Source organism: Oncorhynchus keta, chromosome 15 (assembly GCF_023373465.1).
Source record: "Oncorhynchus keta strain PuntledgeMale-10-30-2019 chromosome 15, Oket_V2, whole genome shotgun sequence".
NCBI classification, from domain to species: Eukaryota; Metazoa; Chordata; class Actinopteri; order Salmoniformes; family Salmonidae; genus Oncorhynchus; species Oncorhynchus keta.
Genome location: NC_068435.1, coordinates 35,043,672 through 35,071,334, shown reverse-complemented (window position 1 = coordinate 35,071,334; position 27,663 = coordinate 35,043,672). Strand labels below are relative to the sequence as shown.

The window sequence follows — 27,663 nt, the reverse complement described above, 5'->3', positions numbered from 1 at the left end:
GCAGGACTGAGCATTTCTGTTGCAGCGCCATCCCAGCCATGATTCGCCTGCTGATCAGCTGATGATGAACATTCTTTTTTTGCCTATAACTGTTGTTTATTGTATTTTAGTTTGTATTGCCAATTTGAATATTAAAATGTAAGTTGTACACACAATTCAGCGTGTTGCTGCCATTTGTACAATGTTCTGTTCTGTTCTCTCTCACTCTCTCCCTCTCTCTCTCTCTATCTATCCTATCTAAACAACTAGCCACCCTAACCCCCCCACACACTCCATCTATCATAGCTACAGAACAACATGGCAACAACGGAAATTTAAGCAATACTAAATATCTTATATTGAGTGATAATTATATATTTTTTACCAAGCTAATTTATGTAACTTCATAAGCAGATCATTTTGCTTATTTTAATCAACAACAAAAAAAGGCTTAATATAAGTAATTAGTCTTATTTCAAGATATTTCACTAATCGTCTGATTAAGATAAAATATCTAGAAAAATATATTGAAATAAGATAAATGATTTGTATTAAGCATTTTTCGGGGGTAAAATAAGCAACCCTACAGGCATACACTCTGCCTCCTCCCATTTCACCCCCAACCCACTCCATCTCTCCTACAGAACTAGCCACCACAAGACATGGCCTCATCCTCCTCCATTAACTACAGCCCATAATAATACCCAAGGGACAGACCAGGCCACCATTAGCACACATCAACATACAACATTCACAATTACATACACCACTGTGAAAACCCATTAACCAATTCTTAACATGCAGCTAAACCCTTAGTTGGCAGCTCTATTTTACAGTCATTGATTTACACACACAAGCTGAGGCAAAGGATTGAACCAGAGTTTATTCTGTATGGGTAGCCATGATTTTAAACAACATGTAGAGAGAAATCTAAATCAGAGATAATAACAAGAAGCAACTGAGGAGAAGTGATAGGGGGCTACAGGACAAAAAGCTGAACCAAGAAACAAACAAAACATTGGCTGCTATTGCCCTTTGCACACTGACAGGCAGGCGGCCTAGGAGGGGACTGCCTATCTAAGTGGCAGTGTTGTGCCAGTTAATGCTGCCTGACAGCCCTCTAGATGTGCTGTTCCGCAGGCAGTACTAACGGCAGCCAGAGCAGAGCAGGCTGGCAGCAGGGTAATTAAAGTAAAGTGCTGCCTGACGGTGGATGGATGGAGGCTGACAGGGCTGAGAGAGGGATCTGATTACCCTCTTCAAGCTGCAGCTCTCTAGGGCTGCAGGCTGGATCCCCACTCCACCCTGCCCTGCAGCTACAGTACAATACACTCCCTGAGCATAACAGAATAAAAATGTGAGGGTTTATATCTGATTACAGCATTGGTGTGGTGCAATACAATGCAGCCTGTTGAAATGCAGACTGTATCAGTGACGTGCAGTCAGGGTAGGCAGTCTAATAAAATTAAAGCTGTTATGAAAAGCCTAATAAAAAATACAATTATATACAAAATGGTCATTCTATTTTTATTTCATTTTTATCAAATGTCTTTTCTCTGTGATTCTGGCGGTTTTTAAGCTCAAAATCCCAAAATGTGCAGAAACTCCATCAAAACCTCAGGAAAGACACCACGGTATGCATTACTTCCTTCCCATCCTTTAAAATCCATTCAAATCGTTGATGCACATGGCCCTTCATGATTCCAGTCACTGTTAAAGGACAGGGTCAGGGTAGGACTCACTGCTTTGCCTAGCTGACATTTGTTGCATTGAGTGGATTTCATATTTTGCATGTTGCCTGAACATGTTTTGTGGGAAAGCTCTGCACATTTGGGCATGTCTATATAATGTTGACGCGTGCATCCCTGAAACTGAACGAAGCTTGCTAGCAAAAACAACATGACGAAATGGACACTATTGTACTTTAAAAAAAAATCCAAGTTACTGTATGTATTAGGTATTTTATTAGGATCCCCATTAGCTGTTGCGAAAGTAGCAGCTACTCTTCCTGGCGTCCACACCAAACATTAATACAGAACATTGATAGACAAGACCAACTCCAGGACAGAACTACATAACTATATATCAATACATACAGTACACACAAAATATTGAGGCAAAAAAGGGGAGAGGAGTTGTGCCGTGTGTTGTTTATAACATTTTTTCAACCAGGTTTGCTGTTCATTTGAGCAATATGAAATCGAAGGGAGTTCCATGCAATAATGGCTCTATAATACTGTACGCTTTCTTGAAAAACAATTCTGGATTTGGGGACTATGAAAAGACTTAGATTTCCAAAGAAAACTTGATAAAATTCAGAGAGGGAGACCAACACCTGCACTTACTGAATTTCATCAGAGGAAGGGACAGCAAATCATACGACCGTTTAAACAAACGTGGTGTGAAATAAAAGAGTGGCTGTGTGACTGCGCTACTAGAAGCCGCCTGTACTCTTTCTTCTGCCTGCTCTTCTCAACCGGGGACAACATTTGGGTGGAAGGCAGGCTACTGCAATCTCAACAACCTGACCAATGCCCTCAACAAACATGAAAAGTCTGCACATTCAACACCAGATCACCCTAAAAACTTTTGAGAACACTTGATCGATCTGGCGTTAAATGATGGGCAAAAACAACAAGTGACAATCCACAATGCTAGTGACCATCCACAATGCTAAGGTTAAGGAAAACTGTGAGATTTTGAAGGACCTTATTAGAGCAACATGCTACCTAGGGAAAGAGAGAGTTAACATTTTGCAGTAATGATGGTGCCGGAGAGAATGGATGCCATTTTACAGTCTCCTAACCAATTGTGCTATTGTGTGTGTTTTCTCCCGTTATTTGTAACTTATTTTGCACATAATGTTTCTACCACAATCTCTTCTGACCGAAAAGAGCTTCAAGAAATCAGGACAACATTTACTCACCTTGTATTGAAAGATTTTTTTTTTCAATGAGTTGGACGAGAGGGATTTACTCCAGACACCCGAGAAGGCCCTCATCTCCGTCATTCCCAGGAGAAAGAGACAGAGATATCGAGGACGAAGGTCCGACCACGAGTGTGTAATTTGCCTTTACCTTCGGTCCTATTAGCCAACATACAATCATTGGATAATAAAATAGACGAACTACAAGCACGTATATCCTACCAATGGGACATTCAAAACTGTAATATCTTATGTTTCACCGAGTCGTGACTGAACGACAACATGAATAACATACAGCTGGCAGGTTATACACTGTATCAGCAGGAAAGAACAGTAGCCTCTGGTAAAGACAAGGGGTGCCGGTCTATGTATATTTGTAAACAACAGCTGGTGCACGATATCTAAGGAAGTTTCAAGGTTTTGCTCGCCTGAGGTAGAGTATCTCATGATAAGCTGTAGACCACACTATTTATCAAGAGAGTTTTCATCTATGTTCTTCGTAGCTGTCTATTTACCACCACAAACCGATGCTGGCACTAAGACCGCACTCAATGAGCTGTATACGGCTCATCCAGAGGCGGCGCTCCTATTGGCCAGGAAATTTAAATCTGTTTTACCTCATTTCTACCAGCATGTTAAATGTGCAACCAGAGGGGAAAAAACTATAGACCACCTTTACTCCACACACAGACACACATACAAAGCCTCTCCCTCACCCTCCATTTGGCAAATCTGACCATAATTCTATGCTCCTGATTTCGGCTGACAAGCAAAAACAAAATAACAAAATTGCACTCCACACTGCCCTTTCCCACCTGTACAAAAGGAATACCTATGTGAGAATGCTTTTCATTGAATAAAGCTCAGCGTTCAACACCATAGTGCCCTCAAAGCTCATCACTAAGCTAAGGAACCTGGGATTTAAACCTCCCTCTGCAACTGGATCCTGGACTTCCTGACGGGCCGTCCCCAGGTGGTAAGGGTAGGTAACAACACATTTGCCACGCTGATCCTCAACACAGGGGCCCCTCAGATGTGCATGCTCAGTCCCCTCCTGTACTCCCTGTTCACTCATGACTGCATGGCCAGGCACGACTCCAACACCATCATTAAGATTGCTGATGATACAACAGTGCCTGATCACATATAGGGAGGAGGTCAGAGACCTGGCCGTGTGGTGCCAGGACAACCTCTCCCACAATGTGATCAAGACAAAGGAGATGATTATGGACTACAGGAAAAGGAGGACCGAGCACACCCCCATTCTCATTGACGTGGCTGTAGTGGAGAGCTTCAAGTTCCTTGGTGTTCACCAACAAACTGTCATGGTCCAAACACACCAAGGCAGTCGTGAAGAGGGCATGACAAAACATATTCCCCCTTGGGAGACTGAAAAGATTTGGCATGGGTCCTCAGATCCTCAAAACGTTCTACAGCTGCACCATCGAGAGCATCCTGACTGGTTGCATCACTGCCTGGTATGGCAACTGCTCGGCCTCCGACCGCAAGGCACTACAGAGGGTAGTGCTTACGGCCAAGTACATCACTGGGGCCAAGCTTCCTGTCATCCATGACCTCTATACCAGGCGGTGTCAGAGGAAGGCCCGAAAAATTGTCAAAGACTCCAGCCAACCTAGTCATAGACTGTTCAATCTGTTACCACACGACAAGCATTACCGTAGCGCCAAGTCTAGGTCCAAAAGGCTTCTCAACAGCTTCTACCCCCAAGCCATAAGGCTCCTCTTTTACACTGCTGCTATTCTCTGTTTATTATCTATGCATAGTCACTTTAACTCTACATACATGTATGTACATATTACCTCAATTACCTCGACTAACCGGTGCCCCCGCACATTGACTCTTTACCGGTACCCCCTGTATATAGCCTCGCTATTGTTATTTTATTGCTGCTCTTTAATTATTTGTTACTTTTATTTCTTGTAATACTTAACACATATTTTTCGTAAAACTGCATTGTTGGATATGGGCTTGTAAGTAAGCATTTCACTGTAAGGTGACCTGTTGTAAAATTTGATTTGATTTGAGTACAAGCTTGCTAAAAAAAACTTCCACTGTGTTTTCGGTTATCAAACAGAATACAGAATGATTTGATTGAAGCAGTTTTTGATATGATTCGAAAGGACATTGAAGATGAGATTAGTGTAGCCCCATTTGTTGCAGTAGAAGTAGATGAAACCACAGATGTTACAAACAAAGCCCAGACCTCTGTGATTTTTCATTATGTGGCTAAAAGCGAAATCAAGGAGGCGTTTTGGGAATTGAATGATGTGAGGGATAGTGCCTAGCGATTAGTGCTTTTTCGAGGTCGTTTCGGTTTCAGCTCGATTATTATTTTGGAAAACTACCATTTTCGTCCTTATGCTAGCTAGCAGTAGCCACAGCAGCCATTTTGGAATGTCATTCTCAGCCAATTAGCTTCTTTGTTGTTATTATTATTTCAATCTTCTTAATGTATCAGTGTGGATAAAGGTACAATTTGGAGTACATTTGCATATCACACCCCTACATTGAGGTACATTTTCCAACCCATATATTGTGCTGGCTCCACAGTGTCTTAAAGTAACCATGATTGTGTTCCGACCCCAGTGCAGCTCAGTGTAAACAACTGTAAAGGTAGGTTCGGTATCTTCTAGTAAACACCCATAGAAATGATTTCAGTAGCAATAGCAGCCAGCCAGCCAGACCATCTAACGTTATCTCTGTCCTCCTTATACTGTACTGTCTTCAGTCATCCTATTTATCTAGGCTAACCTGCCTAAGTAGACTGCAGAGCTGTTTGACTAAATCATTTTTCTAGCTCTTCAAAGTAGATAAGGCATACTTTCACAAACTGTCTCTATCCCTCTCGTCACTGTTGTGTACATTCCTCTTTCATGTGGTCTATGTGGTCTGTGTGTATCTAACCTAATGTAGCAGGCGTAAAAGTGTATCTATCTCTGTCTGAGCCAGAAAGAACAGGCACAATGGATTATGGTCATTGTAGTTAATTACCATGTTTATGCGCTGAACTAGGTTGAATATTTGCTTCATGAAAACTCCAACTCCATTCAGCCCAGCGTCCCACATAGTTCTTGACTTTATTTCTCACGTGAATGATTTGATTTCTCTCTAGAGAAATGGTGCATCGGTCAAAATTTTGGTTAATCATTCTGCACTAGTGAGTGATGGCAAACGAGCTGCGGCCTTGGCGGGTTATGTATTGGGAGTGTTGGGGAAGTACAACTGAGTTGAAAAGCTGGTTAGCTCAAACATACAATGGGTCCTCAGTGATGGCATCCCAGCTTAATGGGGTGCAGGCCAAGATGAGAGAAAAAGTGCCCGAAGTTCCATTTATTCACTGTTAAACTTGGTGATCTCACAGTCAGTGAAATGCAGCCCAGAGTGTAAAATCATTTTCAAAACAGTGGAAGGACTCACTTTGACTTTCAAACTCAAAAGGAATGAATAAGACTTCCACAACACTACCACGGAGAGGTTCACCCTGACGGACAGACGAATGGACTTCATTTCCAAGCCAAGGTAGGTCAAATGCACCCCCCCCCCCAGTTAGGTTACCGTTGACTGAACATGAGAATAGTGCTGCTTACCATTCAGCACAAAGGAGTTCACCTGTAGGCTATCACATTAGTTGCCTACAAGGCGCTGTCCATTCAGCAGTGCTGAATCCTGGCCACAGCCTCAGATACCTTTAATAAAAGATTTTCCTTTGTAGCTTACTTCCTCATTTTCACCATTGTCTATACTTTAGTGGCTTTAATATGTATTTCATTTCCTAAAGGTGTCTAGCTTGTTTATGGTTTTGATTAACGGACAACATCCCTTTGATGCATTTGATTTATCAAGATAGAATTCCGTTTTGATGAGACACTTTTCAGTAATTTCGATTGTTGATATGGACATTTTCTTAACACCTTATTTATTATATACAGTATTAGTGTGTAATAATATTTCACCTAATAATAGTATTATGTGTGTGTGTGTGTATTGCAAATTATTCGGATTAAATGTGTCCATACATTGGTATTTTAGTGACATCAGTAACTGTGGACGCTACATTGGCCTACGGCTGAGTTGAACAGTGTGTCATTTTGTTGGACTATATGAAATATGCTGCCATAGGAGGCTATCGCTCCTATAGGAGCTATCTGTTATATGGAGAAGTTGGGCTTCATCGATGTCTATTTGTGAGTAAATCTGGCATTGATAATAGCCAGTGCCTACCCAGCCACCGACCTCACCGCACATCACTGGACTGTATCCATTTTTGGACTTGTTAGTCTTTGATATGATTCTCTCACAACTATATTCCTTTAATCTTTCTCTCTGAACCTCCCCACCCCCTCTCCACTCCCTCTTTCTCCTTCCCCCTTTCTCTCCCTCTCCCTCTTTCCATCTCTCACCATCGTGGTTGGGGTTCCCCAGGGTCCAGGGTTCGTCTGAGTCGAAGTGGGTGTCCCCTCCGATCCCAGGGCCCGGAAAGTAGGCGTGAGCTAGGAACCCGCCCTCACCGTCGAAGGGTGAGCTGTCGCCATGGAAACCTGAGGTGAGATCAATTTAATTTAACTTCAAAGTTTACATGGGGAGAACGGGATTAGGCCGACATTGACATAGTTTCAGTTTTCCCCTGCCAGGCACCATTCAATACAATTCTCACCTGAGGCGAAGATGATGGTGATGTCCACATCACGCCTGCCGCTCTCCAGGGCGCTGTAAGGGACGGCCTCAAAGTGAAGCGGCGTCACCCCCTGCCACACGTCAAACGCACGCCGGATGGCATCGTGGGTCTCCCTGGAGCCCACTTTGGGCGTGACGTTCTTTATGCTGAGGGAGGAAGAGAGGGTGAGTCAATTAAGAAAATATTCTTCTTTACATTGACAACATGTTTTACAATAAAGACCTGATGTTAGGAGAGAAAGGGATAGGGGATATGATAAAAGTGGAAAACAGATTGTGTGATCCATCCTGGGTGGTTATTGGGAGGTTGGATGGTACCACCAGCTAGATGAGAGCAACATTTTACCGGACATTTTTTTTTATAAGGCATTGACAGTAATATAAATAAAATATTTTACTCCTTAGAAAGATTTAACTCCTATTCTGATCTAACCGGAACAATTATACACACATTCATTCATAATTGTTACTGCAGTGGGCTAAATCAAGGTCGCAGTCTTAAACAAATCTACTTTGAAACAAAAGTATGCACCTCACACACATGGTTATGGGCTTTAAAAAAAGAAGACACCTGTACCATGTCAGATATGTATTAAATGTTGAGTTTACATCCCAATATTACACTTTATATACATCACAGAAGACTAAAACATAACAAACCATTTGACATAGAAACACAGAATTTTCAGCATTTAAAAAAAATAATGTTGATGAATTATTATTCAAAAATATATGAATAACATTCCACCCATGAGGCCACTAGAGGGTGATTTGGTCATTCAATTGCAGGAAGGGAGGCTACAACAAAGCTTTAACACAAGGCAGCCCAGCAAACAGAGCATTTTAAATAAAGAAAGAAACAGATAGCTACAGCGTCACATACAGCACCACATATCATATACTGTAAGTCCAAATCTGAACACCCCCCTCCCACTATTGCTTGGGGAGAATATTCTCTAAAATGGTTGACGAGACGCTCGAAAAAGTTTCAGTGTTAAACTATTCCAACAAACCCGGCAGCTTTCACTGCACTTTTAACACAGCTGTCGTTATCAGTCGCTCGCAGACACACAGAGAGAGAGAGAGAGAGAGAGAGAGAGAGAGAGGGAGAGGGAGAGAGAGAGAGAGAGAGAGAGAGAGAGAGAGAGAGAGAGAGAGAGAGAGAGAGAGAGAGAGAGAGAGAGAGAGAGAGAGAGAGAAAGAGAGAGAGAGAGAGAGAGAGAGAGAGAGAAAGAGAGAGAGAGAGAGAGAGAGAGAGAGAGAGAGAGAGAGAGAGAGAGAGAGAGAGAGAGAACGAGAGGAATTTTCTTCCCCGTTTTCTCTCCCCAACTCATTTTCATGTAGAGAGTGCAGTCAGCAGCGACAGCCAGGCTGACTGACATTCCATTAGAAGAGGTGCCTCATCAATTCACATGCAGGAAGGAAGGAAGGATTTAAATAAATTGACAGTGTTATCGTCTATTACGGCTGTAACCTGTCAATTTCCCACAGCGCCGAGCAGCACCCCTTATCCCGCTCTCTCAGACCCCATTAACAGTGGAAACTTAATCACGCGTGATAAGTTGGGGAATTTGAATATTTTTGTTGCGATTATTGGATGATTTACATAGAGGTATTTGGAGAGAAATGGACGAAGTAAAAGTTGTCCTCGTCCTCGATAGTCCTTGCTATTAAAATTTGGCAGTTTGTCTTCTGGTACTCTTAAAAGGAGTAATGAAAGATAACTGCAAAGGAATGCAATGGAATGCAAAGAAGAAGAAAGTTGAAAACCATTACATCACTTTATTCTGTCCTCTGACTTGACTTCTATTCACACACAAACAACTCTTCCTCTATGTATATCAATGTGTGTGTGTGTGTGTGTGTGTGTGTGTGTGTGTGTGCGTGCGTGCGTGCGTGCGTGCGTGCGTGTGTGTGTGTGTGCGTGTGTGTGCAGGTGTGCGCGTGTGGGTGGCTGTGTGGGTGTGTGTGCGTGTGGGTGGGTGGGTGTGAGTTTGTGTGTGTGCATGTGTGTGCGTGTGTGCCCATATGTGCTATCTCTAAGGCAACGCTGAGGGAATGTGACACCAAGGAGGAAGAGAGAGCACAAATTAATAACTACACTGACAAACACAGAACCCTATAATAACCCTTAGCTAATGTGACTAATGGCTGGTTGTCATGGTAACCATCAAGGCTGCTGGAATGAATCTCTCACCTGTAGGTGATGCGTATGTGCGTGCATGTGCCGGCCTACATTTCTCACCTGTAAGTGATGTGTGTTCGCTGCCACTTCTGCCCCGTCAGTGCGTACCTCCGCTTCCGCGACCTTGAAATGCCCTTTAGTTTGTCTGGATTTCCACACCTCGGCCTCTTCATCCAACTAAGAACAAAGGAAGTAGTGGAGGTCGAAGAAGAGGACAATGGAGGGAAGAGGAGGACAACAGTTTGGGTTTGGCGGATTCCAGGAGAACACTAATTGCCCCAATACTTAGTGCCAACTGTAAAGTTTGGTGGAGGAGGAATAATGGTCTGGGGTTGTTTTGCATGATTCGGGCTAGGCCCGTTAGTTCCAGTGAAGGGAAATCTTAACACTACTGTATACAATGACATTCTAGACAATTCTGTGCTTCCAACTTTTGGGGAAGGCCCTTTCCTGTTTCAGCATGACAATGTCCCCATGCACAAATCGAGGTCCATACAGAAATGGTTTGTCGAGATCGTTGTGAAAGAACTTGCCTGGCCTGCACAGAGCCCTGACCTCAACCCCATCGAAAACCTTTGGGATGAATTGGAACGCCCACGGCGAGCCAGGTCTTATCGCCCAACATCAGTGCCCGACCTCACTAATGCTCTTGTGGCTGAATGGAAGCAAGTCCCCTAGTGGAAATACTTCCCGTAAGAGTGGAGGCTATTATAGCAACAAAGGGGGGACCAACTCCATATTAATGCCCATGATTTTGGAATGAGATGTTCAACGAGCAAGTGACCACATACTTTTAGTCATGTAGTGAACCTACAGGATGTTTGACTGGTTATATCTGATGCCACATCAAGAACTACTCTGAACTAGAATACCAAACACACGGTCTTACATACTGCAGTGAAGTGGACAATGGGACTAGTACTTCCCACTATAATATACACTGAGTGTACAAAACATTAGGAACACCTTCCTAATATTGAGTTGCACTCCCTTTTGCCCTCAGAACAGCCTGTATTCGTCGGAGCATGGACTCTACAAGTTGTTGAAAGCATTGTCCTATGGGTGGTAGACCATTCTTGATACACATGGGAAACTGTTGAGCATGAAAAACCCAGCAGCGTTGCAGTTCTTCACACACTCTAACCAGTGTGCCTGACACCTACTACCATACCCGTTCAAAGGCACTTAAACATTTTTCTTGCCGATTCACCTTCTGAATGGCACACATACACAATCCATGTCTCAATTGTCTCAAAGCATAAAAATCCTTCTTTAACCTGTCCTGTCTCCTCCCCTTCATCTACACTGATTGAACTGGATTGAACAAGTTACATCAATAAGGGCTCATAACTTTCACCTGGATTCACTTGGTCAGTCTGTGTCATGAAGAAGTTCCTAATGTTTTGTGCACTCGTTGTAGAGTTGCCTCTTACATCCCCTAATAATCCTACTAACACTGGCCTTAAACATCAACCCAAACTAAATACATCATCATAAGCCTTAAAACAGTAACTGCAAGACTGCACAGAGATGGTGTGACAAAAAAAGTTATTCAAGTATATATACAGTCAATCGGACCCTTTACTCAGTACTTTTTACTCTGTACTTTGTTGAAGCACCTTTGGCAGTGAATACAGCCTTGAGGAGAGACAAGATCAATCACCAATCAGGATTTTACTTTATTCAAAAAGTATTAATAACATTGATTCATTTTTGAAATAATAAAGCTGGTCGACGAACCACCCTTAGATGATTCGTTGAGAGCCCAACGAGCGGATTTGAGCCACAGAATTTTATAACAAAGTACATCCTACTGAATGTTCATGACAAACAACAGATGTGTGAAATGGGTTAGGATTTGTTAGGATTTTATATGAAATAAATTAATAATTCACAGCAGACATTATCTGCTGTATAGACTGTTCTCATTGTGTGAAAACCAGGGTCTGACCCCCAAAACAAGGTTCCTCTCATAATTATCCATACCCGAGCCATCTCCACCCTGGGACCTCCCAGAACACAAACACTAACTCATGCTATGGAATGCTTTCTTTAGATTTTATCACCAAATGCATCGTTAATCCACTGTCAGCATTAAGCCCCCAGATGCCCAACTCAGAAGAACACACACAGATGACAGTGTTCTAAGAACCTATTCCATAAAACAACACTTTGATGCAATAACAGCATAATAACATAATCTTGTAATTTCGCTCTCACACATTATGGGGTATTATGTGTAGATTGCTGAGGAAAATGTTTTCTTATATCAATTTTAGAATAAGGCTGTAACGTAACAAAACGTGGAAAAAGTCAAGGGGTCTGAATACTTTCCGAAAGCACCGTATATTGCTTCTGGGAGCGAAACAAATATTATAGTACAAAACAAAGTAAATATATGACCATAAAAATGTGACATCGAGTTGACTGAAATGGTTCTTTCCATTCTGAGAAAAAGTGGTGAGACTGTGTTGGCCAGGTTAGAGCTTCAATGACTGATCTAGTTACATTCAAACCCATGTAACACATATGGAATACTGTGCTCAGAGATAATATGTAAAAGATAGAGCCTCACCTTAGTGTGATATCACTTCATCAATTTAAGCAAGAAAGAGAAGAATGAAAAGTGTTATGATCTCAATGGGCTGCTAGTTAGAGATGCTGGAGCTAATAAGTCCATGTAGGCTACATACATTTATCATTGGTGATAATTATGTTTTTGTGTTCCTATTTTCACTGATACATCAGTGCCATTCTCTGTGTGTGTGTGTTTGTGTGTGTTTGTATGTGTGTGTGTATGTGTATGTGTGTGTGTGTGTGTGTGTGTGTGTGTGTGTGTGTGTGTGTGTGTGTGTGTGTGTGTGTGTGTGTGTGTGTGTGTGTGTGTGTGTGTGTGTGTGTGTGTGTGTGTGTGTGTGTGTGTGTGTGTGTGTGTGTGTGCGCGTGCGCGTGCGTGCGTGCGTGTAAGTGTGCGTGTATCTACTCACTATGTGGTCCTCTCATCCAGTGTCCCTGTGACATTGAGGCCGTAGACGCGCTGCATTGCTGCTATGGCTTGCTGCATGGTCTGGGCTGAGCGCAGGACAGCCATTCTGGGGTCTGTGTGGGGCAGGTAGCCGTACTTCTGTAGCCATCCCTACAGGAGAGAGAGAGAGAGGAGAGAGAGAGGAGAGAGGGAGAGAGAGAGGAGAGAGAGAGGAGAGAGGGAGAGAGAGAGGAGAGAGAGAGGAGAGAGGGAGAGAGAGAGGAGAGAGAGAGGGGAGAGGGGAGAGAGAGAGGAGAGAGAGAGGAGAGAGGGAGAGAGAGAGGAGAGAGAGAGAGAGAGAGAGGAGAGAGGGAGAGAGAGAGGAGAGAGAGAGGAGAGAGGGAGAGAGAGAGGAGAGAGAGAGGAGAGAGGGAGAGAGAGAGGAGAGAGGGAGAGAGAGAGGAGAGAGAGAGGAGAGAGGGAGAGAGAGAGAGAGAGAGAGGAGAGAGGGAGAGAGAGAGGAGAGAGGGAGAGAGAGAGAGTCATGACAAATGCTGCTATTACTTTGTTGTTCCGTGAGTTTTATAAATGACAGAGTGAAACGGACGTAGGTCTGTCCTTGTTCATAACGTCTCGAGTGTGAGTCAAACTGATCGTACAGTCCAGGTTCATAACTCTCGGGATGGAAGTGTAGCCTGTAAGCCACGTCCTACGGGCTACAGTATACCTCCATGCCTTCCAGAGTTACAGGAACACTCAGGGCTGTCTATCACCACCACCGCTCAAAGCTTCCAGCCCACACACACTGACAGAGAAAATGTCTGGTTCAGGTTCAGATCTTCTGCATATTAGGATGGACCGAAGTCCAGTATTCAATGCTGAACATTGTAACCCACATGGCTATGCCCAGTTACCCGAATCAGTTCCCAATAACATTCACTCTGTGTTTCTACCTCTAACCACCACTGGTCAAAGCTGCCACCCACACAGAGTGACACTGCCACCACTGCACTCCTGAGTAAAGCAGAGATTCAGTGTCGTCCAGGGGTCATTGTCAGACCCAATCCCCCGTTTACCGTAGCCAAGCGCCATGAGGTGGCGGCTAGGCAGACAGCCACGCTCCGCCACAGCTGTCCACACTGCCAACCAACTGCTGCCGCCGCGCAATCGCCATCATTACCTAGCCTATGAGACGCTCCCGCTAATCCTTCATCTATCTCTCCCTCATCCCTCCCTCTATCCCTGTATCTCTATCGCTTGCTCTCCGCTGCTCACTGAGCCAAATGCCTTGTTGTTGTTTGTCCATCTTTCCGCCATCCCTCAATCAGATGTAGCCAATTGTTTGTTTGTTTGCTTGTTTGTTTTGTCTGTGTACAGCTAAGGCCCAGGTTCTGGTTCACAGCACAAAGGAATGAATGAGGATCCGATGCCAGAACGTGGCATTTAACAGTGTCGTTTGACTTGAGGGATGAGAGAGAATAGCCTACAGTAGACTAGGCCTATACAGATAATATGACAGAAGCAATTAATATGGTACAATATATTCAACCCGATCTATCCTATTACGCAACTTGGATCACATCTTAATCTGCACAACCATAAACCCACCCAGTTGCGTAGGTAATTTATAGAATACTAGTATATACAGTATACTACATATATATTTACAGATGTATGATAACAAATATTACAGACGTGTCAGCTCATGAGCTGACTGAGCGGAAGGGCGCTGGACCATCTGGTTCAAAACAATGCCAACAGCATCCGATGTTGTTTTTGTGATTGTAAAAATAAAAAGAATAGAACTCATAATAATTTCGATGTTCCGCGCGTCTTGAAACATCCATCCGAATCAGATACATTTGCCATGCCATCCACCAGACTTCAGTGATGATGTAGCAGACAAATAACAACCCTCGTCTACAGTTAATGTTGTTTTTCGCGCAAAGCGCTGCCACCCGAGCAGAGGGGAGTGCACAGTAATTTATGATGAGCAGCCGCGAAGCACTAGCAGGCCATTTATCTTACCTCAACGCTGAACTGATGATGCTCTTCTCTGGACACAGCGCATACAATCCACAGCAAGAAATGCAAGCAGAACGCTGCTGCGGGAAAACAATCCAATGGTTTTCTTTTAGATGAGGATACTAAGGTCATAATGACCCGTTTTTCCCAAGTGGGTTATTAGATAAAACCGCCCGTCGTGTGATTAGGTTCGTGCGTCAAATTAAGAAAACCATCCGGTGAGCTGTCAAAGCCAAATTCGGAGACGCGCATAAAAGGACGGCCGCGGTGGTTTTGCCAAGGGGATAAACCCAGATGCCATGTATTATTTTCTCATGTCAAGCTGTGATAGAATTAGGCATGTTAGATCCACCGCCTCCGTCGCTGTTATTTACATCGCTGGTTTGGTTTATCCAGCGGCATCGATGGCCATGTACAGTAATCATACCTCCAGAGTCTACGCCTGCGCTTTGATGTTTCCAGCAGCGCAACACACCCCATGAAGGCGTAAAGACCAGCGTCATGTAATGTTTGCCTGGCTACCCAAACTCCTTGCTTCCAAACGCAACGTGATGTACGCCCACGGCGGTTTTATAGTTTATCTCATGCTGTTTCACACATTTTGCCAAAATGTCGCCGTTTTAGAGGGATCCTTGAAAGACAGGACAATCTCAACTTTTTTCCCCAAAAATATGTATCTTAATATTAACACAATGTTAATCCTTGAGCCAATTTCCTGCTATTCTACACATTTTTCCACGAGTCTGGGAGAAAATGTTGCCGTTTTAAAGCAAATTGCCTGTAATTTAAAAAGAATATCATGGTTTATGACGTGCTATATGCAATCTGGTGGACCCGTACTCCGGGTGGACCCCAACCTACATTTTATTTGATATATTTCGTTTTTAGGGAGGGTTGGGGGTTGCAGCGGGGGTAAACTAGTTTCTTCTCCCCAGTGAATATAGAGCAGAGGAAGAATTCCTTTTCAGTCGTCAGGCAAATGTAATGTACCCTGGTATGAAATATGTATACTGGGAATTAGAAATAGCCCGAGACAGATGGAGCAATCATCCTGCAATCATCCTTCAATATGCACTGATATCATTCAAGTACAGACTATTACACGGTTATAACAATGTAATGTAATACAGGGTATATTAACAGTTTTAATCATATGGCCTATTCCCTGATGAGATACATACAAAGATACACATATGATATTCAGTGAAGACAAGCATTTTAATATCAATAACCATTCAGTCAGATAAGCCTATCCCAACACCACTCTTGGAAATACTCCATTAGCAGGTTCATGGTGATTGGTGAATGAATGCATGGAGACAAGAAACCTCATCTGGGTACCAATGTCAGGAATCTGCACGAGACAGAGATAATGTACTTGAACCACAAGCTGGCAGTGTTGTGTTGAGAAACAGGTTCCCTACTACTACTTCAATGGGGTCAAGATGGATCGGAATTAAATAATGATATGGTGTACGCTCCACCCTACTCAATGGATATGAAAGATTAAAGAGACATTGTTACATTTGTTGGATAGAATACGCCTCTGTCTCTCAGTGTCTTGCTCTTGATAGCAGACCTAGGGTGCACTGCTGTGTAGGACGGAGTCAGGGGCAGCCAAAAATGAGGCTATTGTAAACCGACACACTCCATGGAATATCGCCACAGATCTGTCTCACCTTTTCATGATGATTGATTATTCAGTGCATTCGGAAAGTATTCAGACCCCTTGACTTTTCCCCACATTCTGTAACGTTACGTTTGGTGGTTACAGCTTTTTCTAAAAATCTATTTAATATTTTTTTCCCCTTATCAATCTACGCACAGCACAATACCCTATAATGATGAAGCGAAAACGTTTTTTATTTTTTATTGTAGCAATACCTTATTTAAATACCTTATTTACATAAGTATTCAGACCCTTTGCTATGAGACCTGAAATTGAACTCTGGTGCATCGATCATATTTAGATGTTTCTACAACTTGATTGGAGTCCACCTGTGGTAAATTTGATTGGACATGATTTGGAAATGCACATCCCGCAGTTGACAGCACATGTCAGAGCAAAAACCAAGCCATGAGGTTGAAGGAATTTTCCGTAGAGCTCCGAGACAGGATTGTGTCGAGGCACAGATCTGGGGAAGGGTACCAAAACATTTCTGCAGCATTGAAGGTCCCCAAGAACACTGCACACATCATTCTTTAATGGAAGAAGTTTGGAACCACCAAGACTCTTCCTAGAGCGCGCCACCCGGCCAAACTGAGCAATCGAGGGGAGAACCAAAATTGAACTATTTGGCCTGAATGCCAAGCATCACGTCTGGAGGAAACCTAGCATCCGCAGCATCATGCTGTGGGACTGGGAGACTAGTCAGGACCTTCCAAAAGGAAACCGACCCTAAGCACACAGCCAAGACAATGCAGGAGTGGCTTCGAGGCAAGTCTCTGAATGCCTTGAGTGGCCCAGCCAGAGCCCGGACTTGAACCCGATCGAACATCTCTGGAGAGACCTGAAAAAAGCTGTGCAGCAACACTCCCCATCCAACCTGACAAAGCTTGAGAGGATCTGCAGTGAATAATGGGAGAAACTCCCCAAATACAGGTGTCCCAAGCTTGTAGATTCAAGGCTGTATTCACTGCCAAAGGTGCTTCAACAAAGTACTGAGTAAAGGGTCTGAATACTTATGTAAATGTGATAAAATTATTAAATTACTTATTTTTTGCAAAAAAATCTAAAACCTGTTGTTGCTTTGTCATTATGGGCTATTGTTCGTAGATTGATGTGGGGGAAAAAACAATTGAATACATTTTAGATGACGGCTGTAACGTAACAACATGTGGGAAAAGTCACTGTATGTACTGTACAATGAACATTCTGATACTGTACTTTCCTTAAGGGTTGAAATAGGACAAGATGACTAGTCTACCACTTGTGGAAAGATTCCTTTTGGATTAAAGTAACCAGGTTCATTCATATACTCTGCATGTTTACTGTATAAGCCAACGGGATGCTATGGAGACCACATGCTCTGACAAGCACTGTACTTCCCCGGGGAGATCATTGGGAAACGGTAAACCATCACCAATGAGACAAGTCCTGTTTCACTGTGTCAGTACAAAAATGTGTGTGCGTTTCTTTGTTTTTCTGTACACATAGCAGACTATATGGGGACAGCCAGGACTGAAATAATTGTTTTTTTTTGTCACATCAGTCTGCCCTTGAACAAGGCAGTTAACCCCCAAGAACAACTTCTCCCGGGCCCTGATGATATCGATTAAGACAGCCCCCCACATGTCTCTAATTCAAATTGTTTTGGTGAAATGCAGAATACACATGTCGTTTGAATGCATTCCGTTGTATGTATCCTCTTCCCCTTTCAGTCGTTATCACATTATGTTGGAGCAGGGGAGAACGACTGCCCCCTCTCATTGAGGATTTCAGTTCAAGGCTGACCGGAGTACTGCAGGCAATTTTTTTAGAAAACAGAAGACCACATTATAGTCAATCAAAGTATGGCGATCTTTGTGGTCAATATCCGTGAATATTTTTAAAAAAATCAAACACAATAATGGTACCAATACGTGCTTCTGTTTCACCAGATGTATGTCCTTGAACCGATTGTTTTAGTATCGCACACAGAATAAGTTATAAAGATCATTTAGTGGCTACAGCAGTCTGCAGTATCCCAGTCGGCTTTCAACTTGAGTTACTCAGTGAGAGGGGGCAGCACTGACCTTGCCTGCAACGTCACTTCCTAGAGTAGCTCAAACTGCGCCTGCAATGTTTCCATAAACTCCTCCAAGAAGCAAGATGGTGACACAGTAAAATGACATTTTCTGATCTTCAAATGATTTTTAGCATGTGGATGTGTTGCAACTAGTTTGCCGTCTTAGAAAAGATTAAGGTAACACTTGACACCCAGTGTAATAACACATTATGACACTGTCATTACCATATCATAATGTCTTAACAGCTGACATAACGTTCATAATGTGGTCATAACACTGTCTTGACACATGTATTTAGACCTGTTGTGACATATTGTACTATTTTATGGCTGGTTATGACACCTTCATAAGAGTGTCAAAACCCACGAAACCTACCACACAAGGCAACACATTCCATTACGCCAAAGCCTACTTGTCAATATTATGTTCATGTTACATAACATTTTCTGAAATTTACCATATTCAATTATCATTGTAATTGTAATTGCACACAAGTTGATGTCAGACATGCACCTACCCCAATGCTCTGTTGCTGATGACCGGGAAGAATGCAGGAGCAGATTTCAGGAGCAGGACAAGACACCCTCTTTTTGACTGATGACTGACATAAGGGCATGTACTTGATAGGCCTATCTGGCTTACATGATTAGGATGGTCATAATGCTTCTTGACAATGTCATAAAGTGTATTTTCGTAGTCCAAATAAAGTGACACAGGATGGTCCTAATGCTTCATGACAGTGTCATAAAGTGCATTTTCTGAAAGTTATTTTAAATAAGATGAGTGAAAAAAAACATGACTGTAATGAATTCATTATGACAACAACAAAGCAAACTTTCAAATGAAAGGAAACTTCTTGGCAGGGAAAAAAAATACATTTGAATAAATGTTGGTTTTGACACTCTTATGTAGGTGTCATAAACAGCCATAAAATAACACAACAGGTGTAGATAGATTGGTCATGACAGTGTTATGACTATATTATGACAGGTTATGACAAGCTATGTCAACTGTTATGACATATTATGACATGGTTATGACTGAGTGTCAGGTAAATTGTTACCAAAATGGGCATGTCTGTCTCGGTGTTTGCAAAAATAAGTAAGGGGAAAATATGTGTGCATTGTGCAAGTGTGTGCACCAATTAGTAAGGAACTCCCCACATCTGGTTGTCTTGGGCTTAATTGAAAGGGAAAAAACAAAAACCTGCAGACACTAGGCCCTCCATGGAATGAGTTTGGCCGTCCGTGGAATGAATGACACTAGGCCCTCCATGGAATGTATGACACTAGGCCCTCCATGGAATGTATGACACTAGGCCCTCCATGGAATGAGTTTGGCCGTCCGTGGAATGAATGACACTAGGCCCTCCATGGAATGTATGACACTAGGCCCTCCATGGAATGTATGACACTAGGCCCTCCATGGAATGTATGACACTAGGCCCTCCATGGAATGTATGACACTAGGCCCTCCATGGAATGTATGACACTAGGCCCTCCATGGAATGTATGACACTAGGCCCTCCATGGAATGAGTTTGGCCCTCCATGGAATGTATGACACTAGGCCCTCCATGGAATGTATGACACTAGGCCCTCCATGGAATGTATGACACTAGGCCCTCCATGGAATGTATGACACTAGGCCCTCCATGGAATGTATGACACTAGGCCCTCCATGGAATGTATGACACTAGGCCCTCCATGGAATGTATGACACTAGGCCCTCCATGGAATGTATGACACTAGGCCCTCCATGGAATGTATGACACTAGGCCCTCCATGGAATGTATGACACTAGGCCCTCCATGGAATGTATGACACTAGGCCCTCCATGGAATGTATGACACTAGGCCCTCCATGGAATGTATGACACTAGGCCCTCCATGGAATGTATGACACTAGGCCCTCCATGGAATGTATGACACTAGGCCCTCCATGGAATGTATGACACTAGGCCCTCCATGGAATGTATGACACTAGGCCCTCCATGGAATGTATGACACTAGGCCCTCCATGGAATGTATGACACTAGGCCCTCCATGGAATGAGTTTGACACACCTGCTGTAAGCAGTCTATGGACAAGGTATGACAGCAATCCATGCTTTGGTTTAGTTTCCTTGGCACTATTTCCACATGCTAACGTTTTAGCATTTGTGCCACAAATCCAGTTCAAGTCATGGGACCGATATTATCATTTTTCATGCATCATGTTCAAAATATGTAGAAGTGGCTTTGTTGGGTTTCACAATCACTTTAAGATACTTTCGGATGATTTGGGCATGATGCGTGAAAAATGCTAATATCGGTCCCATGGCTTGAATGGGATTTGTGCCACATGCTAAAACCCACAAGTGTACCACAATTCATAAACTTAATCTCCCCTGGTAAAAAAAAGCATCTACACAATATTTCTACTAGCCTAACATTAGGTTTGCAACAGTTTCTGTTTGTCTAAACCTTGCTGTCTGCCTCCAACCTGTGCAACAACGTTGCTGTTTGTCTAAACCTTGCTGCCTGCCTCCAACCTGTGCAACAGTTGCTGTTTATCTAAAACTTGCTGCCTGCCTCCAACCTGTGCAACAGTTGCTGTTTGTCTAAGGCTTGCTGCCTGCCTCCAACCTGTGCAACAGTTGCTGTTTGTCTAAACCTTGCTGCCTGCCTCCAACCTGTGCAACAGTTGCTGTTTGTCTAAACCTTGCTGCCTGCCTCCAACCTGTGCAACAGTTGCTGTTTGTCTAAACCTTGCTGCCCGACTCCAACCTGTGCAACAACGTTGCTGTTTGTCTAAACCTTGCTGCCTGCCTCCAACCTGTGCAACAGTTGCTGTTTGTCTAAACCTTGCTGCCTGCCTCCAACCTGTGCAACAACGTTGCTGTTTGTCTAAACCTTGCTGCCTGCCTCCAACCTGTGCAACAATGTTGCTGTTTGTCTAGACCTTGCTGCCTGCCTCCAACCTGTGCAACAGTTGCTGTTTGTCTAAACCTTGCTGCCTGCCTCCAACCTGTGCAACAGTTGCTGTTTGTCTAAGCCTTGCTGCCTGCCTCCAACCTGTGCAACAGTTGCTGTTTGTCTAAACCTTGCTGCCTGCCTCCAACCTGTGCAACAACGTCGCTGTTTGTCTAAACCTTGCTGCCTGCCTCCAACCTGTGCAACAGCGTTGCTGTTTGTCTAAACCTTGCTGCCTGCCTCCAACCTGTGCAACAGTTGCTGTTTGTCTAAACCTTGCTGCCTGCCTCCAACCTGTGCAACAGTTGCTGTTTGTCTAAACCTTGCTGCCTGCCTCCAACCTGTGCAACAGTTGCTGTTTGTCTAAACCTTGCTGCCTGCCTCCAACCTGTGCAACAGTTGCTGTTTGTCTAAACCTTGCTGCCTGCCTCCAACCTGTGCAACAGTTGCTGTTTGTCTAAACCTTGCTGCCTGCCTCCAACCTGTGCAACAGTTGCTGTTTGTCTAAACCTTGCTGCCTGCCTCCAACCTGTGCAACAGTTGCTGTTTGTCTAAACCTTGCTGCCTGCCTCCAACCTGTGCAACAGTTGCTGTTTGTCTAAACCTTGCTGCCTGCCTCCAACCTGTGCAACAGTTGCTGTTTGTCTAAACCTTGCTGCCTGCCTCCAACCTGTGCAACAGTTGCTGTTTGTCTAAGCCTTGCTGCCTGCCTCCAACCTGTGCAACAGTTGCTGTTTGTCTAAACCTTGCTGCCTGCCTCGAACCTGTGCAACAACGTTGCTGTTTGTCTAAACCTTGCTGCCTGCCTCCAACCTGTGCAACAGTTGCTGTTTGTCTAAACCTTGCTGCCTGCCTCCAACCTGTGCAACAGTTGCTGTTTGTCTAAACCTTGCTGCCTGCCTCCAACCTGTGCAACAGTTGCTGTTTGTCTAAACCTTGCTGCCTGCCTCCAACCTGTGCAACAACGTTGCTGTTTGTCTAAACCTTGCTGCCTGCCTCCAACCTGTGCAACAGTTGCTGTTTGTCTAAACCTTGCTGCCTGCCTCCAACCTGTGCAACAGTTGCTGTTTGTCTAAACCTTGCTGCCTGCCTCCAACCTGTGCAACAACGTTGCTGTTTGTCTAAACCTTGCTGCCTGCCTCCAACCTGTGCAACAGTTGCTGTTTGTCTAAACCTTGCTGCCTGCCTCCAACCTGTGCAACAGTTGCTGTTTGTCTAAGCCTTGCTGCCTGCCTCCAACCTGTGCAACAGTTGCTGTTTGTCTAAACCTTGCTGCCTGCCTCCAACCTGTGCAACAACGTTGCTGTTTGTCTAAACCTTGCTGCCTGCCTCCAACCTGTGCAACAGTTGCTGTTTGTCTAAACCTTGCTGCCTGCCTCCAACCTGTGCAACAGTTGCTGTTTGTCTAAACCTTGCTGCCTGCCTCCAACCTGTGCAACAGTTGCTGTTTGTCTAAACCTTGCTGCCTGCCTCCAACCTGTGCAACAACGTTGCTGTTTGTCTAAACCTTGCTGCCTGCCTCCAACCTGTGCAACAGTTGCTGTTTGTCTAAACCTTGCTGCCTGCCTCCAACCTGTGCAACAGTTGCTGTTTGTCTAAACCTTGCTGCCTGCCTCCAACCTGTGCAACAGTTGCTGTTTGTCTAAACCTTGCTGCCTGCCTCCAACCTGTGCAACAGTTGCTGTTTGTCTAAACCTTGCTGCCTGCCTCCAACCTGTGCAACAGTTGCTGTTTGTCTAAACCTTGCTGCCTGCCTCCAACCTGTGCAACAACGTTGCTGTTTGTCTAAACCTTGCTGCCTGCCTCCAACCTGTGCAACAGTTGCTGTTTGTCTAAACCTTGCTGCCTGCCTCCAACCTGTGCAACAGTTGCTGTTTGTCTAAACCTTGCTGCCTGCCTCCAACCTGTGCAACAGTTGCTGTTTGTCTAAACCTTGCTGCCTGCCTCCAACCTGTGCAACAGTTGCTGTTTGTCTAAACCTTGCTGCCTGCCTCCAACCTGTGCAACAATGTTGCTGTTTGTCTAAACCTTGCTGCCTGCCTCCAACCTGTGCAACAGTTGCTGTTTGTCTAAACCTTGCTGCCTGCCTCCAACCTGTGCAACAGTTGCTGTTTATCTAAAACTTGCTGCCTGCCTCCAACCTGTGCAACAACGTTGCTGTTTGTCTAAACCTTGCTGCCTGCCTCCAACCTGTGCAACAGTTGCTGTTTGTCTAAACCTTGCTGCCTGCCTCCAACCTGTGCAACAACGTTGCTGTTTGTCTAAACCTTGCTGCCTGCCTCCAACCTGTGCAACAACGTTGCTGTTTCTTTTTTGAAATCACCAACGTGACGAGACTGACAGCTTCTCTGAGCCAGGCAAATTCATTTCTCCGTAATTTTGCAACTTCAAGCTTTTTTGTGTCTTGGGATCTATTTTTAAGAAAAAGATGTATTGTGATTTTTATTTGACATATATTAAGTAAACACTAAAATAACCTGAAATGTTTTTTTTCAGCTTTCAATATGTTTTGCCCTGTTTTAGCAATGTCTCACACCCAGAATTGTCACATTCTGCTATGTATTACACTTGATATTTAATGCACCTGGTTAAGAAATGTCACACTCTGGCCATGATTTGCGTTGTTTGTTTCTATGTTTTGTTTGGTCAGGGTGTGATAGGAGTGGGCATTCTATGTTGTATGTCTAGTTTGTCTATTTCTATGTGCTTTGGCCTGATATGGTTCTCAATCAGTGGCAGGTGTTTGTCGTTGTCTCTGATTGGGAACCATATTTAGGTAGTCTGTTTTGTATTGTGGTTCGTGGGTAATTGTCTATGTGGTGTTGCATGTTTGCACTCAGTATTGATAACGGTCACGTTCGTCTTGTTATTTTGTTATTTTGTTATTTTGTTATTTTGTTATTTTGTTTGTTTGTTTGTTTGTTTGTTTGTTTGTTTGTTTGTTTGTTTGTTTAGTGTACTTCGTGTTTTTTCGTCTATCATTAAAATGATGTATTCACATCACGCTGCGCTTTGGTCTACTCACTACGACGATCGTGACAGAAAAATAATATTGTTTTGCTATATACATTTTTTATGCACTAAATATATTATTTTCTAAGAAATACAGTTGTCTCACAGTATTGCGCCATTACCATCACACTGAACAAAGTAATCAATAATTTTCAATATTTTAGACATAAAGTCACACAAGAACCGGGAAGTGGAGAACATAGCTATGACAGTGTTTGAAATTATATCTCAATCTCCAAGAATGTATAAAAATATAGCATTATTTTTATTCTGCGTCATTACTGCAATGGCTATAACTCGTCTGGATTGTCCTCTATTTGAAAAAATAAATCTCATTCTGTTGTGGTTGGAGTTTATCAAATGATAGCTGATCCTATTAACGAAGTAAACCTTATGGCCTGGCAGTTAAATCCCAAAACGAGCAAATTGTCATTACCAACACTGACATTACCATCACGAAGTAGAACAAAATGTAGAACATTTGCATAAAAAAGGGTATACCCCTGCTCAATACTGCTCATTACTTAATCTGTCACCGTCTTCATAACAATCACTCATATTTTCAATATACTTTTCCACCAAGTTATTTTTAACAAGTAATGCATTTTACCGTTACTCTAGTCATAATCTTGGTTACCCAGAAGTAATATTCTCAAAAAAGTTGTCACTTCCAGTTCTTGAGAGATTGCCCTAGTCATTACCGCCACACAGTAATTACCACCACAATCTACACATATTTGTTCATTAAGAAAGAATATAAGTACACATTAAATATCATACTCCTGTCTTCTTCAGCTGTAAACACCTACTTGTTCTCAATATAGCTACTTAGAAATTCTAAATGCATAACAATTTCAACACGTAATTGCATATTTATGCAATAAGGAATACAAATTATTATTTATAAATGTGGTAGTACCAAATCCTACAGACAGATAAAGCCCAAAATCCCAAACCTCATTGTGTTTGTTATTCAATTTTAAACAAAAATGTAATGTTTATGATGTGAAAGTAATGTGCGGGACAAGATGTATTGGGGACATTTTTTATTCAATAAAATGGTCACAGCCAATACCAGTCAGTTTATTATTCCTGATAAAATGAGAAAAGTATTTATGTTGATGAAAGTATTTTTCAAGAAACATATTTTTTCCAAAATAGGACATGCCGTAGTATATCCATCGTAGTTGATGGATATATGCAAAGAAATGGCAATAGAAACAAAGGTTTAACAAAGGAAAATGCAGATTTGCTGCAGTTTGCTGTCATTTCAGCTGCTTGATGTGATTGTGTTAGCTGGCCTCCATGGCAACCTTATTTACTTAATCAGTCAATGCCAATAGAATAGATGACCAGCCCATTTTGGCTAACAACTTCAGAATCTCAGCACTAACAACAGTCTTTTTCCCGGACCATATTGAATGGTGGAAGGATGGAATAAAATAAATGTACTCATTCAAATAATGTTTTTAGTGAAAACATGTCGTTAATCTTTTTTTAATACGTTGGCAACAGTTTTATAAAAGCAATAAGGCAATGAGAACCCAGGAATTATTGTGAATAACAACCTCCTAAGGGCTGTTTCCCGGCCCTTAGCTTTGCGTAGGGTCTAAGAACAGCCCTTAGTCAGGAGTTATTCAGACAATAAATCCCAGGTTCTCATGCCTTATTGCTTCAAGGTTTACAACACTTCTGAAAACAAGAGAACAGCATGGCATTTCAGATCTGCATTTACACAAGAAAAGGAAATTACATGTTTTGGTCCATGAGGATGTTCACCCAAATATAAATGAATGGCCATATTAAAAACATGTTGTTGTGACACCCTGTTAATCAACCTGTCCCCATAACTCCCCTTTAACCCTGTATCAGAGCACGCACCAGCCATGACTATCTGGTACTCTCCACTGCTCTCTCCCTCCCTCGGGCTGTTTGTGTAGACCCTAACCTACTCAGAGCCCCAGCCCCATACCACAGCTGTCAGCCAAGCAGAAACTCTAAACAAACACAACATAATGACCAGCTAGCCTACTGGGGATTCCTCTGAAAAGGGAGAGTGGTGGCTGAATGAAGGTAGTGGTTGGTCATCCCTCCTTTCGTTCCCTCATCACCTTTCAATTTAGCCCCTCCTAGTGTATTTAAGACCTGTTCCTCAGGGAAAGACCTATTGTAGGAGAAAACACGCTCTTCACACAATGAAGGAAAATATTGGTAGGAAGCAGGTGTATAGTCTACTCACAGTTGACCGAAGAAGGTGTTAGGAGCATCTATAGTAACTAAAAGAAAAGAAACCCAACTATGATGGCTACATGTCCATCATTATTCAACAACAACTGGACAAAGCAGTCAAACCAATTAAGTGGTTAATTGAAGCAGAGAGATGGGGGATGCTACCGTGACTGTGGTGTGAGGGAGGTGCCCTCCAGGTCTCAGGGCTCTGCTCTGGTTTGATCTGCATGAGAGGCACCAGCTGGACCAGGGTCCTCTCATTTAACTAAGTTATTAATTGAACGTAGGAAGAAGAAAAAACTTGAAACCAAATGATACACAGAGAGACCCCTCCCCAATACTCCTCAGAGAGAGAAGTATCTTGGAGGTGGGTGGAGACAGGCACACAGAGGATGAGGGGGAGGTACTGTACAGTACTGTAAACACCATATGGCATATCATATAGGAGGATCCTGCGTCAGTTTGAGGCTATATACCATCTGCCAGAGAGACCCATCACTCCATTAGAGGTGCTGTTATGGCTTTGGATTGGTATATCAGCATTTTATAGGAAGATGGCAGTTCTTGTTCCTACCTATAGGCTTTGTTGCTCCAGCAGTTTTTCAGTACAGTTGTTAGTTCTGGTCAACAGACTTGGCCCCCTTTCAGAACTGTAGGATAACACTAAAATGTGGAGAACACACACATCAGACTTGAAATGTTGAAAGGGATAACTGAATCCTATTGTCAATGGTAGCCTGGAAATGGTTTGTTCACGTCATTCAGTCTGCATTAACCAGGCTATGTCAACGGTTCAGTGATATAAGAAAGCTCCAGGCACTGTGAACAAACAGCCTAACACCAATTAATTAAGAGTTAATTAGCAGAGCTGCAGAGATTACAGAACACCACCTGATATCTGTAAAGCGTCTGCTTTCCTCCAGGCAGTTTTCACTCTGTTCACACAGCTAAAACTAGCTAATATTTG

At 43.1% G+C, this 27,663-nt stretch overlaps 1 protein-coding gene across 1 annotated transcript in view; it reads right to left on the bottom strand.

Annotated features, from left to right (window-relative positions):
* LOC118394835 (matrix metalloproteinase-16-like) overlaps positions 1-15,247 on the bottom strand; it is a 48,606-nt gene extending 33,359 nt beyond the window's left edge. Inside the window, exons 1-5 of the mRNA XM_052463930.1 lie at positions 14,779-15,247; positions 12,773-12,921; positions 9,846-9,962; positions 7,581-7,747; positions 7,327-7,464 (exon numbers count right to left, since the gene is read on the bottom strand). Of these exons, the coding sequence (XP_052319890.1) occupies positions 7,327-7,464; positions 7,581-7,747; positions 9,846-9,962; positions 12,773-12,921; positions 14,779-14,907 (700 nt within the window). The 5' untranslated portion in view covers positions 14,908-15,247. The remainder of the gene's footprint in view (positions 1-7,326; positions 7,465-7,580; positions 7,748-9,845; positions 9,963-12,772; positions 12,922-14,778) is intronic.
* Between the last annotated feature and the right edge of the window lie 12,416 nt (positions 15,248-27,663).